At 37.5% G+C, this 19,173-nt stretch overlaps 1 protein-coding gene across 6 annotated transcripts in view; it reads left to right on the forward strand.

Annotated features, from left to right (window-relative positions):
* ARHGEF7 (Rho guanine nucleotide exchange factor 7) overlaps positions 1-17,810 on the forward strand; it is a 125,741-nt gene extending 107,931 nt beyond the window's left edge. For 4 of the 6 annotated variants that reach the window (XM_027640092.1, XM_027640117.1, XM_027640124.1 and 1 more), the window contains 4 exons: positions 1,495-1,671; positions 10,727-10,826; positions 11,466-11,520; positions 14,666-17,810. In XM_027640092.1, coding sequence (XP_027495893.1) covers positions 1,495-1,671; positions 10,727-10,826; positions 11,466-11,520; positions 14,666-14,788 — 455 coding nt within the window. In that variant the 3' untranslated portion in view covers positions 14,789-17,810. Of the gene's footprint in view, positions 1-1,494; positions 2,608-10,726; positions 10,827-11,465; positions 11,521-14,665 lie in introns of those variants that run through there. The other 2 variants (XM_027640103.1, XR_003527165.1) reach the window with 2 other exon arrangements.
* Positions 17,811-19,173: the final 1,363 nt, after the last annotated feature.

The raw sequence follows: 19,173 nt of genomic DNA on the forward strand, positions 1-19,173 counted from the left end.
CAGAAAACCGGTTTGTAGACTGGAATTGGAAATGGGGAAAGAACCAATCAACCTGGAATTGCTTGTGTAGGAGCAGTAATCAGTGCAGAATAATAGAATGAGAGAGTTTCCTGTCATCCATGAAGTATGCTGTTGTTTTACACACTCCATTTTTACTTCTGTGTTAATAATCTGCCTGTCCCTCACAGCACTCCTGGGCAGTTCTCCTACCTGCACCTTAATCTAAAGCCCAAGGGGTGCTGCTTTTGGCAGCATCAGTTCAGCAGAGCTGTGGCACCAGTGCATGCTAGTAAGGTGTGGCATTAGAGGTAGCAGAGCAACTTTTTTTCAGTTCTTTGGGTGGGAAAGATGTGGGGTTTAATTTGGGGAGATAGATGGAAGTGAAAGAGCAAAATTTTACTTTCTCGTACTTCTTGAATACTGAGTTTATTTTGCGTTTCTACTTCAAATGAAGACTTAAAATCTTTTGCAATATCATGTGTATTGCAAAAGCACACCCACTTACATATTTCAGTCCTTGGATATTGCCAGGCCTTTACAAATTAAAAAAGGGTCCTTAGACTACCCCAGAGATCTGAAGTATTTAATTGGGAAGATAGATTCAGATAGAGGCGTGTAGGAAGAGGTGCGTGAGGGATCGGAACAGGCTAGGCAGTATTGCTGTTAGCCTCTTGGCCCTGTTGTTTTGTGAGTAAATTTACCACATGGTTTAACAAATAATAAGGGGTACAGGCACAGAAAACCTGTACTTTGGCAGTCCCCTTCAGTGGATGCAAGATGTTGCTGCTGATGTAGAAGTCAGCAGCTGTGCTCTGCATGAGAACCTTTGCTTTTTTTTCCCCTGCATTTTCCTCTTCACGGTGGTGACACAAGCACTTCTGTGACTGTGTCGTGAGCTGGTGGGGAAATTACCTGCTTGAAAAAACTAACTCTGCAAAAGATTCTTTCATCAGAAGGTGTTTCCTTACCTGGCTCACGAAGCAACTGTACAAAAGATTGTGTCATTACAAGGGAGGGAAAGGATGGAGGTACAGATATGTGATGGGGAAGGGGCTGTTGCTTTTCACATCAGCACTGGATCATGCTGGCTTACTGTGTTTATTGTTCTGTGCCCAGTAACCCCCCCCCCCGACCAGAACTGACACTGTATTTCAGAAGAACCTAACTTCCTCTTCAAAAAATTTTGTTATTCGAAATTCTCAACCGAGAGTAGAAGCTTAAAAGTAACTTCAAAATTGTATTGTAATGGTTCAAACATTATTATATGTTGAGTGTAATTTATACCTAAACCCCAAACAAATTTGAAAAAAAAAAAAAAAAACAACAAAAAACAACTTTGGTGCCTTTTTAACAATATTTTCTCTTTTCCTTCTCTTCCCATCACCTTTTTGCTTTTATTTCATGTGTTTGGTTGTGGCTATTCCTTACGTTCTCCTCCTCATCCCACCTCTGCCTATCCACATCCACCATTTCATTTCACCTATACATCCTTAGCATGGCAAGGCACTGACCTGATGCATAATCACGTCTTGGCTGATGATGACCAATCAAGTCTAGACTCCTTGGGTCGTCGCAGTAGTCTTTCTCGTTTGGAGCCTTCAGACCTCTCAGAAGACTCTGACTATGACAGTATATGGACAGCCCATAGTTACAGAATGGGGTCTACATCTCGTAAGAGCTGTTGCTCATATATCTCTCACCAGAACTAATGCACTTCTGAGCTTTTTCTTAACAAATGCTTGTTGTATCACAGCCTGCTTTTCTTAGATGTTTTCTTGCTGTTCCTTGTCTCTTTAATGTGATATTTTAACAACTTCTGAGGGAGCTCCTGAAACTTCAGTTATACCTGGTGGATGGCTCTATTGCCAATTCAATACACATACAAATAAGTCTTTCTAAAAAGTGTATATCCTATTAAGGATGCTATTTCTTGAGGGCTTTTTTAACTGACAGATGTTAATTTGTAGCTCTGAATGGTCTTTTTTTTCTTTTGACTTGGTCAGTGTAGTAACAGGTCCTTTGTTTCCTTTTTTATTTTAGATACAGCACATTTTTATATTTTGTACTGAAACCATACTGGTTTGTGAGCTGAGTGCCAGCTATATGGAAATACCTTAGTGGTAGTGGTTGGATTTTCTACATATTATTAACAAAATACAAAGCTGGTAGAGTAAGAAAAATGCAGCTTAGAAATAAGCGGTACAAGAGCTGTAAAATCATTCAGATATTCATGTATCTGGCCTATTTGTTTGAAAGAGCATTTGCTAATCCATAAAAAATTCTGGTTTTATGGTGCTGTCTTTTCCTCATTGCTTAAAACGTTTATATGAAGGACCTCACTGCTCTCCCCTCACCCCAGTCTGGCAATTGTCATGAAAACCTGGCAGTCCATGCTCATTACATGCAGTGTTTTGATAATCTCATGTTATCTGTGGTCATACTGTCACTTTACTGTATGCAGTAGCGTGGCAGAAAGCAGGGTTTAGATATTTACTTGCCTGTTAAAATACACAGCTGCCAACTCTCAATTGACCATTCTTCTTCAAAAGACAAGATGAAAATGGTTCCCCTGATGGAGGCTCCAGTGTTCAGCATCTGAAACTCTAGGTACAACTGTAATCAAATTGGCTTGTTTGAAGTTCTGAATAATAGAATGCTTGGCTTTTGGGTTGTACTGTTTGGAGCATGTCCATGACAGATTTTATTGTGTCTTGTAACTTCTCTTATGAGCAGGTTTGTTTTCACAGCAGCTCTTCACTTACAGTCGTGTTGGCTTTTCAGAGAACTGTGACATGCTGTGCACAGCTGAAGGTCTCAAACCTGCACCAGGGGCACTGCTGGGGTGAAGTGTGTGTGTATGTGTTCTGTCTTGTTGCTAAAGTAATTGGCATCAAAACAAAAATTACATGTTTTCTAAATCTTTTTTAGCATTAGGGAAAAGTATGATGAATGTGATGAGAGATCAGAAACAGTTCTCAGTTTCACTAGGGTTCCCAAGTGCAACTCCCTTATCCCTTTTCACATAAGCATGATATCCAGAGTTCAGATATTACTCTGTGAACAAGTTCAGAATAATCATGATGCAATTAACTGCAACCTGGGAACTTGATCACACTGTTTAGAAGATAATCAATACCTTTCTGCAGGTTACATGATCAGAAAGTTAGTAATTGTTAGTAATTGCTAGTAATTGCTAGTAATTGTTAGTAATAGGCATGCATCGTTCCAGAAGGTGGTCAGTGTGGACAAGATATTTCAAAGCAGCTCATATCTTCAGATTTGCATTCAGTCTTGTTTGATGATGTGTTTTATCCTCTCTTACTATTGTTGGCATTCAGTAATGTGACTAACAAAAGCAGTGGTGCTTACTAAGGAGGGTTTTCAGGGCTATGTTTTACTACTGGTCATATATTTATGTAATGACCAGGAACTTCTGTATGTTGAATCTTTTTTAAATGGAGGAGTGTTGCTTAGAGAAACGAGATAAGTATGTGTGCTCCATGCCATTTCACAGCGCATTTGTAACACACTTCACTCCCCTCTTCCTTTCAGTCAGTTTTTGTTTTGTTGGTTTTTGTTGGTTTTGTTGTTTTGGTTTTTTTAACATATATGGAAAGTATGGATTTTTGCCCTGTTTCTTATGCTGTGGTGTTCTAGTTGAATAATGTTTTCTGCACTGGATAAATGATAATTCTTTTATGTCTGTTCCATGTTATATAGTGTAAATATGAGTTTGTAATACACTTGTTGCACTTGAAATTTCCTTATCACACAGAAAGGTTTGCTATCCAGATATGAAGATTTTACTGACTTTATATGCACCAAAGCTTTGACAGTTTACCACCATTAATTATTGTAGCATTTAAGTCATTAAGTATTATCATAATTAGGATCTCTCATATTGTCTATCCTCATATTAACATCATAGCACATTTAAAACCATTCTATGTCTTCAGTGTTACAGGCTGTAAGCTATTGTGAACTGATCAGGAGTATTAATGCAAAATGCTTAAAACAAACAAAAAAGGCAAATGTGGAAATGGTGGTATTCAGTCCGAAGGTTCAGTGTTTCTATTTTTGTGGAACTTCAGTCATGGTAATAACAGTACCTTATGTTTATGCAATTCTGTAAATTGTATGTGTACAGTTACAAATACACTGGAAGGATGGAGAATCTGAATTGGAAGGTAGGTTCAAGCCATTGTCAGCCCCTCTTCACATGGCTTATGCAGTGTTTCCATAAATTAGTATTTGCCATAAATTGAAACCAACCAATATTAATTGGGTGTTTTGCATAATCTTGCCAAAACACAGTAATGTGTATATAGTGACGTAAAACATAGAAAAAATAATATATATTGTGCACTTCATTTGTGAATGGGAGAAGCCATCTTTAGTAGGTGACTGCCTTTTGAAAATGCAAAATGGATGTATATCTGAATGTTGCATTGTACTGTACAGTATGCATATTGTTTGTGGTTGCATATATCAATTAAGTGTTTTGTTTTCTATAAAAAGAACATCTGTTATGTACAGTTGAAATAAATTTTCCATTTGCTAGACTGTGACTTTAATATTTAATTATTACACAGGGGAAAGGACAGCATAACTTGTAACTTTTAACACCTTCTCTTTTCCTCATGCCTCCTTTCTCTTCCTTCCTTCTTCCCAGAGGAATCAAATGCTGAACTGAAAGACCTTTTTTGACATAACTGTGTAATCTTTGTTTAATGTAGTTGACACCTACAAGAAATTCAATGTAATGTGAAGTATGTATTCTTCTATATCTTCTCTTTTTTTAATAACATCTATAGAATGTTTCTCTGTTACCTCCCTTTCCCCTTAAATTGATTTTATTTTCTTCTCTTTTTGGTTTGGGGTTTCTTTGGTGGGTTTTTTTTTTTGGATTGGTGTGTTCTCAGTAAAAACACTGGCTGAATTACTGAATTACTCTGCAGGTCTTGCTACCAGACTAAAATTTTATGAATATGCTAATCGTTTAAATAACTTACATGTTTCCAAGATTTAATATTACAATGTTTCTCTTTTTAAAGTAAGAGTTATCTTTAGTCTTTCTGCTTAAAAGATGCTCATATATGAGTGAATTTAAATTAAATTATAAGCTAATATACATGCTAAAATGTTTACATCAGTATAAATGAAATGATCGCTTCTTTCTATTAGGAGTTCATAACATTATTTTGCTATGATTGTAGCAATTCTAGTTTTAGTCCAGCAGCCCTCTGGCTGGAAGTTTTTGTGTTGGTTAGTGAAATACAGGAGGTTTAGTGGGATGGCTCTTTATAAATGTTGTCTTAGAAATATCCCACTTCTTCAGATGGCGTATCTGTCTGTTTAAACTATGCATTCTGTTCTTATGTGACTAACACTTGCATACGAAGTTGTGTTTTGGTCCACTTTAATTATTTCCATTTCACTCATCAAAGCATATTGCTATAAACTGCCCAGATCAGTCATCTCAGTCATGTGGAGTTTTTTCCTGTTTGTGTGTCACTGTTAGTTAAAACAAACAAAAAACTACTTCATGCCTAAACCTTTTTTATTATTCCCAAGAATTTGCAAACAGTGGTGTATTTTGTACAGTGAACTAAAGTTTAGTCTGATATTTGGATTCTGATTTGTTTTTTTCTAAAGGGCACCCTTTTGATTTTGGCAGATCTGTAGCATGAAGGATTGTTTTTTCCAGTAATTAAATCTCAACACACACAGACTCTGGGAGCACCATTTTCAGGATTCTTTTTATTAGGACTTCATGAAAAATTCGTAAAGAAAGAGAGGGTTAATTTGGTAGGTCTGCTCATCCACTTTAACATCCTTAATATAACAAATGCAGTGTTGTAAGTGACAGGTAATTTTTTTTTTGTCTGACCTTTGCTTCAGTAGGAAGTGTGCATGACTGTACATGCCAGTGGCTAATGGTAGATCTAAACAGTTTTATATGCACACACTTGATTTTTCAGTGGCAAGTCATGCTTCTGTCTTTGAAACTCAAGCAAATTCAATTTCTGAGAGCTTCTTATCTTGCAAAGAGAGCCTAATAAAGTAGGTGAAAACCAGAATTGTATACTTACAAGTACTGTTGCTAATTTTACCTTTATCCCTGCCTTGTTCCCCTTCTTACCTGTCCTAATCATGGTCAAGGTGTGAAGAGGTGAAGAAAAGAGCAATACTTAAAAGCTGTGCAACAGAGAAATTGCTGCTGACCTCAGATTATGCTGTGCAGTTCTTGAAATTACCAACCATCACCACACATCGAACTTCCATAGCTTAAATTAGGACACTCAGTCTTCTATGACTATGAGCCATCTCCTCCAGGTGGCCAGCTGGAGGAAGGAAAACTGTTCTTGATTGACTGGAGAAAGCTGGCTTTTAACTGAGGCCTTGAAGTTAGCTGCTTTAAGTAGATGATGTGAATACCCACCTCCATTTTACTGTTGGCTTCAATGGTTCTTGGACAGACCAGGTCTTTGAACATAGGTGGAGACTTAATATCCGGTTAAAGTGAAAAGGTATCTGAATTCCATCCCCCTTTTCTTATCTCCCTCCTGCAAAATTTCTGGACTCTCTTCACATGTGTCTTCTAAATGATGCAAACAAAGGACCAGACTGTTTACCAGTACAGCTCCTTCTGAAGCTTGTCTTCTGTCAGCTTGTTAAGGTCCCTTCCAACCCAAACATTCTGTACTTCTGTATCAACCATTTTGTAAAATGGTCAAGCTCCTTTAGAGGAGAGGGAAAGAAAGGCCAGGGTTGTGAGTTATGATTGCAAACAGACATCACTGAGAACCTCTGTGGCATTCAGTCTCTGTAGTATCTTCCTGTTTTGGTGTTAAGACCATACTCCAGGGCTAGGAGTGACATTCTACCTGTTTCAGACAGGTATAAAGTGAACTTCTGTCATGAAGTCTTTCAGCCATGTAAATATCAGAACAGGTTTCAGCTTTCCTTTTTTTCCCAGAAATGCTCAGAACTGCTTGCTTGTTTTTGGCTGATTGATTCGGCTGGAAAGGACATCAGACACTGAAAACTGAAAGCAGGGGGCTGTTACCCACAGGCCTATTCTTGTATTTCAGGTGTTGCACCACATTATGCAGGGGGTGTTGCTAAGGTCTGTAGCCCTGATCTTAATGCTGGGTGGGCCGTTTTGTTACTGACTTTAATCTGGAGGGTAAATTTGCTAACCTATAATGTAGGGCAGAGTATTGTCAAAAAGCATTGTAATTCTTTATTCTCCATTCTAGGACTGAGAGGTATTGATAGATACCTTTATTTTTGTGATGGAATTTAATTGATGGAAACTTAATTGAATCTTGATTATAGTGGTCAGTTATTTACCTTAATTATTCAACAGATTTCTAAATAGTGGAGTTGTTCTTCCAAGACCCTGGATTTAGGAGTTCCCCATTGACAAGTTATGGCAACTTACTTGGCCTTAATATTTGTTCATTATTCTTGAAGTATTTGTTTGGGTTTGCCAAACATCCTTTCTTCTCCCATCTACCTTACTTCCCCCAATACTCCTCCAGGCCCCCCCCCCCAAAAAAAAAAAAAAAAAAAAAGAAGAAAACCAAATGAAACCCTGTTTTGTACAGCTTGGGGTAGGGGATGCCCATCTTTAAAAAAACCCCACAAAACGGAACAAACCCAAAACCATCCAACTAGTACTTTTGGTTATATTGTCTCAAGGTGATTTAGGGACAGAATTGTTGGAAGTCAATTTAAATATAATCATTTGGCCTGTTTGACTTTGAGTGAGACCAAGTAGTGTCTCTCGATAAAATTCAGGAACTTGGATGCTTAGGCTTGAGGGATGGCATGACAAACTGAAGTAACTTGATTCTTCTGCCCTACTTCATGAAAATGTGGAGTATGTCTCAAAGGTGTTTGGAATTATCTGAGCTGCAGGAACTTCCTAGACCATGCTTTTAGTACAACACAGTGTGAAATACCCACTGTACTGTAACACAACACTCTTCATGTCCTAAAGCTGTAGCTTTTGTGGAGAGAAATGGTTACACAGAGAATAGGCATAAAGGTGGAGGCACAAGGTGCAGTTTAGGGAATATTCCTGAGTAACAGTGATGAGGTGACTCTCCTTGAAGTTAGTGCTGGATATGTAATTGCCAGAAAATGCTTTTTAAAAAAAGAAAAGCTGCTGACATAAATGGTGCATAAAAGCAGGATGGTGAAATAGCTTCTTTCTGTCTTTAGAACTTGACATCTCAAGTCTGTTACTGTACACATACTCATTTGATTACAGGGTCCTTTGTGACAGGCTAGATGCACTGTGTGTTAGTACCTGTGATACTCAGCAAGCACTTGTGGGGTTTAGGAAGAAAAGGTCAACAACAATAAAGAAAAACCCACCGAAGCTCACAAAAGCAAACCAAGATTAAGGAGCAAGTGTGTGGGTTTTTGCATAAGTACGAACTGTGAGAGCAGCAAAGATCTGAGATACAAGTAAGAGTTGTATGACTGAGGGTATTGGAGCAATGAAGCCAAGAGTGAAACTTTTGATGTCTTGAGTTCCATGGTAGTTAATGTTTTATGGCACAGGAAGGTCAGTGTTCACAGCAGCAGTTTTCCATTTTATGTATATGTGTAGCATGAGGTTTCCTTGTGTGTATAATATTGGTGAACCGCTTTCTATGTCTCAGTAATATTAAATGTTTGCTGTGCTCTGCCATACATACATCAGGATATGCTGATGTAGACGTCTCTTTTACATGCATGTGTGTGTATAACATGTATGGGACGTTTTTTTTTCCAAGCTGTCTACTCCACGCTATTTCTGCTTTGCAAGGACCCTTATTACTCTGCCCAGGCAGACAGTTGGATGCAGCTCTGTACAGAGAGAATGATAATGCATGCTCCTTTTGGTTGAAGGGAGTCACGGGTGAGAAACACGTGACAGTTCTGTTCCTTTGGTCAGTGTCTCCCTTGGTGTGTGCTGAGCTGAGGTGCTCCACGTTGATACAGAGACCCAGAATTTAGTGATCTGGTAGCAGCTGCTGCCAACTAACTCCTAATAAAACGTTTGGCTCAGTGTTGTGTGTTACCTGTTAGGCTAATAAAGCAGAGCAGTAACCAGTTAACTGAAATAAACATGAGACAGCTTTTTACAATTAGAGATTGACAGCGCAAACAGGGAAGTGGCCTTGAGTTCCTTGCCGAGTTTGGATATGTTTGTTTTATAGGTTGTTTCTTCCTGGCAAATAAGTGGGAGTGGAAGCGTATTAACCCTTAAAAGATTTCTTCACTCCATAAGAACTTACAGCTTTCAAGGACAAGATTCTTTTTCAAATCTTCAGTTATCTTTATTCTACATAATTTTGACAATCACATACTGATACATTAGATATTTACTGTAAGCTTAAGGAAACTGTTTTCTTCATTAGACATTTGTCATTGTTTGCTAAAATAGTTTAAGTAGTTTTAACACATAGAGCTAAGGTACAGTCCCTACAAGATCATTGCTCAAAACTCAAGACTACAGCTGTTTGGGAAGTTAGTATTTTGTAATGACTGTGATTTATTCCATTTTTTATTTGTTTAGATTATGTATTTTATCATGAACCATAAAAGAAAAGAACTGTTATCACAAAGCAGCTGTTCAGCAACTGATTTCTCTGGACAGGCCTGTGCTCTGTAATACCAGGTTATCAGTTCAAAGTGGATGAGATGTTCCTCGTTAATGAAAGTTCATTAAAATGAATTGGTAGGCAAATGTACCCTGTTTGTTAAAACTGATATCTTAGTTAAAATATGCAAGAACTTTAATGCCTTATCTGCAGTGTTTGAATTCTGAATAAATGCTTAGACACAAATTTATTTACAGACCTTCTTAAAAAAAAAACCCACTTGTAACTTGTTGCAGCCTAATTAAATAAAGTTTCTAGAATACATACTTTATGTATGTATGAATGGTTGCACATATCTGAGATTAGATCTTTCTAATCATAACTAATTTTTTCTAATCTGTGTGTTTTACCTTGATGTTATAAAATGTAATGAGTGTGGAAAATGTTTTGAAGATTTTTGAACATTCTTAGTTTTCATCATCAAACTGAGGTGCTTTTAAAAACGTTTATTAAATACAAAGAGTGTATTTCATTTGGTAGGAATTTATTATAGGACTAAAGTACTATCTGTAAGTGTATTTATGTGTTGTTCACACACACAGAAGTGTAGTGCTTATAGTGTTTAAGGGAAAGGGGTTTTAACTTTTGTCCCCTCACTGCTGTCATTTGATACCACTATTCTGCTTCTCAGTGACAGAGTAATAGGTTTAGAGCTGAACTGTTTCTTGGATTTATATCAGTGTGAGATCAGAATCTGTCCTTGAGGCTTAAATCATGGTTATTTAAACACAGCTATCTCTTTCTCGGTCTGCCATTGTGAATTTGTATAGCTTTTACTGATAGTTGAATAGTGCACTGTTTGTTGAATGGTGTAGCACCCCTGTCGATGACATGTTTGTTGTCAACAGTGCAGTAGGAGTGTCAAACAATTTTTTGTTGTTTTAAGGCTGTGGTTTCAAATGTAAAAAATGTGTCAGTAACTTCTGTTTCTGGAGGGAAGGGGGAAATGGGAAGTGGTATACCTTGGTTCTGCAGGTGTATCGTGCAGCAAATGAAAGAATGATCTTTAAAAGGCCCCAACAATGTTTGTGATTTGCTCATTTTGTAATTTATTTTTACAACAGGTTCCCGTAAAGAATCAGCTCCTCAAGTCCTGCTTCCAGAAGAAGAAAAAATTATTGTAGAAGAAACTAAAAGTAATGGTCAGACTGTTATAGAAGAGAAGTAAGAAAATATTTAATGATTGATAGATTAAAGTAGTGAACTTTTCACTCTTCTTCCTCCTGGCTCCCATTATAATAGTGTGTGTTATGGTATGTTTGTAGTAGGGAACAGAGCTGAGTATCCTGCCAGTCCTTTAGTTGGCCTTCATTTAAATATCTGGTTTTTTTGTATATGCTGTGCAACTTACTCCACTCATGTCAAGAAGTGAAATGCTTCACTTAAAAATAATTTTTCCAGATGCTGTCAGATTTCAGTATTAAACTGCTGTCATCTTTCTAATTAGTGTGTGGCATCGTTCTACTTTTTTGGTAAGGTGTATGTTGGAAATGAAACTACAGTTTTGTTCTAGAAAGCTGGAATACAGAAACTAGTATTGGTCTGTAAGTGCTGGAGAGGTGTTTCCTGTCACAGAAGGTGGTAACATGTCCTTGTCTTACTGAATATAAATTGGGATAAGAGATAGGGGTTGTTTGTTTGTTTGTTTTTAACACAGGTTTGAAATTAGCAATTAGCTGTGGGGTTTTGTTTTATAGGTTGTTTTTTTTAATTGCATTTCATTTAGCAGTTTTGTCTAATAATAAATTTAGTCACGTATTTCTGCAAACTGTTACAACAGATCATGTTCCTTTTTCGTTTTAGAAGCCTTGTTGACACAGTATATGCATTAAAGGATGAAGTACAGGAGTTAAGACAGGTTGGTAACTTGCTACATTTATAGCAACACGGAGAACAAAAAGATGGAAGGCTTATTGTAAAAACAAATATGGATCGTAAGTTTATTCACTTTGACAGGCATGAACTTGAATTTTGGATTATTTTAAAAGGAAAATACCATTTGAGGAAAGGTACCCTCTGTTGTGGTCGTCATCAGTCCTTTGAGAATAGTGTTAAGTATTGTTTCTCTGAGGTGAATTACTAGGCTATTCTTGGATATTGCAAACTGAAATGGCAGAAGCATTAAGCAAATTCAGTTTTGCTGTATCATTAGCAAAGTAAGCTTATAGAGGCTGAGAAATAGTATTTGCTCTAGAATGTATCATTTTAGTAGTATAAGTGTCTAGATCTATTTAGGCCTTTATTAACAATCCTACAGTAAACTGAACATCTCTTACAAATCAGTTCTTAAAACCTCATTTCTAGAGAGGAAAGTCCTTTTCAGTGCCTATCATGTGACCTTTTTGAAATGAGGGTTTCAAGTTAGCTCTGGGTGCTGCTTTGTCACTTGTTTTAAGTGTCCAAAATGAGATGTTAAAAATACCATCTTCTTGTCAGGACACAGCTTGTTTAAACTATGTTAATGCTGCCACATATAGTCTTTGCTTAATGTATAGGTGAAAAAAGCACTGAATTTTCCTCACTCTCCAGTGTATGAATTTGCTAACTGACCTTAATCAGTCTGACTCAGGAAGTTGGATAAAATTCCTGTGTTGATTAAAAAGGATTTGTATTAAAATTTCTTTAGGTTTTGGGCTATAAACGTGAATCCAAATTCTTTGCCCATCTGTAAGCATGCCCAGAATTTCTAAGGTTGTCATGCATGTTCCTTGCAATAGGACAGTTGATGTCTTGCATACTTAAATTCTGCTAGTTCAGCATAATAAGCATGAGTATCCCAGGTTGGATGCAAATTTGACAGTCTTTTTAAAAATACAATTCACGTAATACAAGCAGCAATAATAGCCCATGAATACTCCCATGACCTGACTGCTTTTGTACAAAGAATAAATGTGCAGCCTCACTGAGGCTCTGCACATCTCTGTGACCCTTAATCAGAAAGTCACCTTCACCTGAGCTTCAAGCAATAGCTCTCTTTTCCTGTGCCTTTCCAAATAGATGGTCTTGAGTATCTAACATCTTCCAAAGCCAAGACATATTAAAGCCTTTAAATTCATTTTCTTGGCTTTTGGGACTCTCAGCTTAGAAGCATTTATTGCTCCACTGCTGTGATGCTGCCAACCAGAGAAGTGGCAGAAATAACCTCTTCTGAGCTGGCAGGGTCTCAAGTGAGCAAGACCTTATGGATAAAGGCTCTCTGGGACTACATAGTGCCCTGCTTGGTGTAGACACCAGGCTGCGAAGTGGGATCCCTCCCATAGCACCTTCCAGAGGTTATTCATAGCTCTTGCTCCACAGGCACTACACTTGAATAGTACAGACCTGAATTGACAGACTTAATACATTAAATCTGTACCTACAGGAAAACAATGAAATTTCTGAGTTTCTCAACATACTTGAAGAGGGAATGGAGTTAATGAGGTGACAGACCCTGGTTGTGTGTATAGACTAGAGAAGGAGAAACTGTAGAGGAGTCTGAGGAAACTGGTCGATGGCAAGCTGAATATGAGTCAGCAGTGCCCTGGCAGCCAGGATGGTCAACCATGTCCTGGGAGGCATCAGACAAGGCATCACCAGCTGGTCAAAGGAAGTGATTGTTTCACTCTTCCTCTATGCTGGTACAGCCTCACCTCAAGTATCATGTGCAGTTTTGAGCACCACAATTTAAGAAAGACATTAAGCTATTAGAGGGCATCCAAAAGAGGGCCGCGAGTATGGTGAAGGGTCTGGAGGGGAAGTCTTATGAGGAGCAACTGAGTTTGTTCAGCCTGGAGGAGACTGAGGAGAGACCTCATTGTGGTCTTCAACATCCTCATGAGGGGACTTTGAGGTGCAGGTACTGATCTCTTCACTCTCGTGACCAGTGACAGGACTCAAGCTGAATTGAGAGGTTTAGGTTTGGTATCAGGAAAAAGTTTTTCACCGAGAGTGTGGTTAAGGACTGGAACAGGGTCTTCAGGGGGAATGGTCACAGCACCAAACCTGACAGAGTTCAGGAAGCATTTGGACAGTGCTCTCAGGCACATGGTGTTATGCTTGGGGTGTCCTGCACAGGGCCAGGAGTTGGACTCGGTGATCCCAATGAGTCCCTTCCAACTCAGCATATTCTATGATTCTGTGATCACATCCTATTTCTGGAAACGTCTCTAAATAAGAACTGATGTCACCTCCTCAGTGGGACCCCTGAACTGCAGGCCTGCATTTGTTAAACACCAGTAGGTTTGTCTTGGGGCCTTACTTCAGTGTTATGTTCTGGTTGCTTCCCTACTGTTGCCAGCATCACCTTGGGCTGTAGAGTTAAATGGTGTAAGCATTCCTGTGGACTGGTCAGTAACATCCTTGCAGTCCTGTTCATTTATTTCAGTATTGCCTGATGGCACTAAATAGTGAGAACTCTCTTGTTAAAGTACAAGCAGAGTGATGGTGTTCCTTGAAATTCAGACTTAGACTGCTGGTAGTCATCAATCTGGTTTAAAATTTAGTCACAGAAACACTTTCCAGAGAGCGTAATGGTTTTCAGAATACTCTTTTCAACTATTTATGTTCCTAATGAAGCAAGTCAATTTGCATTAAGTTTAAGAAGCTTTTCTGAGATTGTGAAACTAGTTAAAATCACAGGAGGCTCTTAAAGGAGATATTTAGTCTGCTTATTGTTTCATTTCCTTTCTCCATTAGCAACCAATATATTCTACTCCTCGTTGATTAGATTTGAACAGATTCAAGATTATTGGCCATCTGTGACTAGCACTTTTGTTATAAAGGCCCCCTAAGTATAAATAGGAAGTAGCTCAGTTTCCATTTTGTGGTTTTTGTTCCATTGAGTGAAATAACGTATGTGTATGTAACTTGAGAGGTTTTAATACAAGTTTTGCTTTAGAACAGCTAATATCTGTTTTACTGAGAAGAACCTTCTGAGTTTATAACTGACAATGTATGTGTACTAAGAAAAGATGTGTCAAAAGCCCTCAAAACAAACTAGTAATATTTCTATCTCTGTTAAACAGGATAACAAAAAGATGAAGAAATCATTAGAAGAGGAACAAAGAGCTCGCAAGGACTTGGAGAAGCTTGTTAGAAAAGTTCTAAAGAACATGAATGATCCATCTTGGGATGAAACCAACTTATAACTAATTTTTTTCTTTCTTGTCCCCCCTTTTTCTTTCTATTGAAAGACCAGTTGTAAAACTGAGCTGAGAAGCCTTCTGACGTTAGTCAGTGTTGCAACAAGAACACTACAAAGCAGGATTTAACTGGATCTAGTGATTTCTTCCTCTGAGCATACAGAAACAGTCAAGCCATTTTCTGAAGCAATCTGTGCTTTAAGTGTGGAGACCATGGATCCTGAACTCTACTAAACTTAATTTGTTTGCATCTAAATTACCTCATTTGCAGAAAGTGCAGCACCTGACTAAAAGTCCATGTTTTTCAGTGGCTTTTTAATTAAATATATATTTTTCATGTAAATAACTGTAATTTTGAATGCATATGTGATTGATGTATCAGGGCTGATATGTTTGGGGTTTTTTCTCTTGTTACTACAATGGTCACAAGTGTTAGAAATGATGGCAGTACTGTCTTACCTAAGAATGGTATGAATTATGAATTAGTTCCAAATTACCCACTCATCACACATGCAAATTTAAACCCCTGTTTTTCCTATTGACCACTATATTTAAATCCTTGACTGTTACTTGTCTGTCCATACATTTTCAAACAGTTTACAATTCCTTCAGAACAGTATTAAAATACAGAAAATTGTTTATTGACAGTAGAAACAATTTTTAACAAAACTAATGTCCACAACTTACATTCACATACACTTGTTTGGCAGACTAATCTGTTGTGCTTTGGCCAGCAGAAGACTGATGTACTTGCCTGCTTTTTATGACTGTGATTTTTAGGTGTTTGTGTACTACATTTTCTATTGTTGTGCTTAAACATACAACTGGCTGATAATTTAATGGATCATACTGTTTGTTAAACAAAAAAAAAAAAAAATCAATCTAATCCAGAATTTTGTGAATAAATCGTTGCTATTTATATTTTATGGTCACAGCAGTTAAATTTTAGCTAACCTTTGTGCATAAGACACACAGGCTAGACCAAATTTCATTCAGAGCTTTGTTTTTATACCACTATAAGACTCTCTGGAGTTCTCATACTGTGGAAACACTCATTTCTTTCCTACCCCATTTTCTCAGCATGTTGCTGGTTTCTGTCCTAGGATTTGAATGGAAAGAGATATGAAAATAAGATTTTTTTTCTTTTAAATCATACTGTAATTTTTACTTTGCACTGCTGACAGATTTGAAAATACGTAAAGGAACATTAATTCCCAAGTCTGATAGGTGCAATTACTGCTATTTCTTGTATTTGAAATAGGAGATGCAACATCACTGCAAATGGTGAACTTAAAATGGAGCACTTAAAATACTAATCCCATTAAAGCTCATTTTTTTTTTTTTCATGGATTTCATCAAACTTTGGGTTCAACTCCAGATGGTGCAGTTTTCTGAGGGGGTTTTTATTCAGCTGATGGTCAGAAGTACAGATATAGCACAGACCTGAGTCGCACCTTTTGCAATCCTGATTTTCTAGTACCCTTTAACTCCTGTTAAATGTAATGCTCTGACTTGAGCAAATGTTTATATGAACTTTAGTAAGTTGGAGCAAGGGTGATTAGGGTCGTAAGAACTGTCATGCACATTTTAAATCTTTTGGAAAATCTATTTTTAAAGCTGTCCACTTTTTTCAGCCAAGAACAGCTTTTTTAAATAGGAAATTATGTCAGTTATTGCATACTTGTGAAACAATTCTGTGGGAATGGATACTTGATAATCTGAATAGACAAGCTGTCTGTTTTAAAAAGCTGAATATATTTGTAGGTACTTCGTGTTCCTGCAATTTAAAAATGTTTTCCTTTAATCCTAAAGGAGGAGAAAATGAAAAATGTCTACATTATCAGAGTTACATATATTCACAGAACTTTAAACTTATTTTAATTCTCTATACCAAAATCTTTTCTTGATGTTTGCAGTTGCACACAAGTGTGGACTGGCATTTATATTTATCTTCACATTTAGGAAGTACTCTTGCTGAAAGCTAAGTGATACTAAACCATGCAAATTCATAGTATCTTGGCTAAATTTAGATTTGGGAATGCTGATATAATTAGAATTTTGCTAACATTTTTACTTTCTGACATTCAGGCAAATTTACAGAGCGAACTTTAATTTTCAGCTGAGCATATACAAAAGGACATTCCAGAGGAAGATGTATAAAAGGAAAACACTAACCTTACCAGTATTTAGCAAATTTACTCAGGAAAAACTTCCATCATGACAATTTGTTTTACCTTGTATTGTGAAGAGTGGTGTTGCTATGTAAATCTGCTGACTCTTAGTGCCTGTGATTATTATAATTTCTGACAGTACCCCTATACTGACATCTAATGAACATGCCTTAAACACTGGGATTAAGCAGTTGTAAAATACGACCAGGATTTAGGGACTGACTTTATTCAAGATGGATTGGGATGACTAATTTTCATAAAAAAACACAAAAAAAAAAAGGGAGGGGAGATGGGAAGAAAACCAACCTAATATTGCAGACAGCTTTTGCCTCTAGTGCAGAAAGCACCTTCAGGCTTTTGGGAACCAAGGAGTATCTGAAGCTTTTTCCATTGACAATTCGTTACACTGTATATATATAAATTGTAAATGTCACCATGGACCTTCTGAATTGTTGGAAACTTTATGTAAGCATGGATAAATGGGGCACTGTTTATTTAACCTATTAAAGGGTTATTTGTTTGCTCTCATCATTTAGGGATGAGGAGATGAAGCCATTTCTTGTCCTATAGATGTGAAGCACTTTCAGTTCTGAACTGTCCAAAATGTAGCATAACATTTCACTGTACTATACTGATGTATGTGTGTTTGTCTCACTGTGTCATGACGTCTTAAAGATTGAACAACTGACTGCTTTTGTATAAACCTTCTTAATGTCAATCATTTAGGGAATTTAGAGTGTCTGTTTATGGTGTCTGTGGAGAACTCAAATTTAGTTTAGATGTCACAATAATATCCTGGTATCGACTACTAAGGCATTTATGCTACATTGCTGTAATTAAACCATGATTTTTTTCCCCTACCCTATGAAGTGTTACATTTCATCTAATATGTGGGCTGTGAGATTAAGAAGGTAAATTGCTTTAATTTTTTGCCTTTCTTATAAATAATAATCTCTGCAATAGTTCCTATACTGTCTTGAAAGAGCTTTTTCATGGCCTTCTATAGTAGTAAATTCATGCCTGGAGACAAAACGGGAATGTTTGTAGGGCTGAGAAGAAGGATCTTAACTGTTGCACTGAGGAATGTTCACTTCTTTGGTAACCTGACTTGCTCAGGTAATGTAAGAAATGGAAGGATTGAAGGTGGAATATAATGAGAGCAAAGGAAGAAAGAAACACTAGAAACTGCATAAATTAAGTAAAATATTTTCTACATGCATGATCTGAATAGACTTGAAATATGTGATAAGTGTGCATCGTAGGGACTTTTATGTGGTTGCTGCTGCCTGAAATAGGGGAGTGGGATGATTTTTATAGTAGGAAAATGATGGGTATTGCTTTATACCAGATAATGAGATGGGTTAAGGGAAGTGGAGACAGTAATTTGTTTGAAAAGATGGTTTCAGTCTTTGGACAAGGCACTTGAAGGGATTAGTAACTGAGCTTAGGTGTGTGAAATGATATGTTTATTCCAGCTTAGTTTAACAAGGAGGTATACTTAGGAGGAACAGAGGACTATATAAGTATAGTGGTTTATAACTGTTATCAGAAGTCTCATTTTCCTGCTTTTCTCTGTATTCATCACTGTACAGACAGGTATTCTCCACAATTTGAAATAATCATTTACTTGTCACCAGAAGTATTTTGGGGATTTTCTTTTTGTGTCTTGTTGTGGTGGGTTGACTGTGGCTGGCTGTCAGACCCTCACCCAACTGCTCTCTTATTCCTTTCCCTCGGAAGGAGATGGGGGAGGGAGTAAGATGGAAAAGCTTGTACGTTGAGATAAAAGATACTAATTTCTTACCATTTAATAAGAGTTGGATGGTAAGGAACAAACAAAAACTAAGCCACCTTTCTCCTACCACAGTCCTCCTTCCAAGGCTGAACTTTATTCCTTCATTCCTGATCCGCCTATCTTACCCTCTTCTCCCACCCAGCAGAGCAGGGATATGGCAATGGGGGTTGTGATCTGTCTGTAACAGTTCCTGTTTCCTGTTCCCTGTTCTTCATGCTTTTCCCTGCTCTAGTGTTTATCCTCTCCATGGCTTGCAGTCCTTGAAGGATGAATCTGTTCCAGTGTGGGTTCATTCCTGTCTACAGTTCCTGTCAGGAGCCTACCCCTGTGTGGGCTCACTGTGGACTGCAGGTTACTTCAGTGGATCTGCTGTAGTATGGAGTTCTCCCTGGGCCGTGGGGGAAATCCTACTTTACCATGGTCTT

This window comes from Corapipo altera, unplaced genomic scaffold (genome assembly GCF_003945725.1).
Source record: "Corapipo altera isolate COAL_440 unplaced genomic scaffold, ASM394572v1 0, whole genome shotgun sequence".
Taxonomy (NCBI): Eukaryota; Metazoa; Chordata; class Aves; order Passeriformes; family Pipridae; genus Corapipo; species Corapipo altera.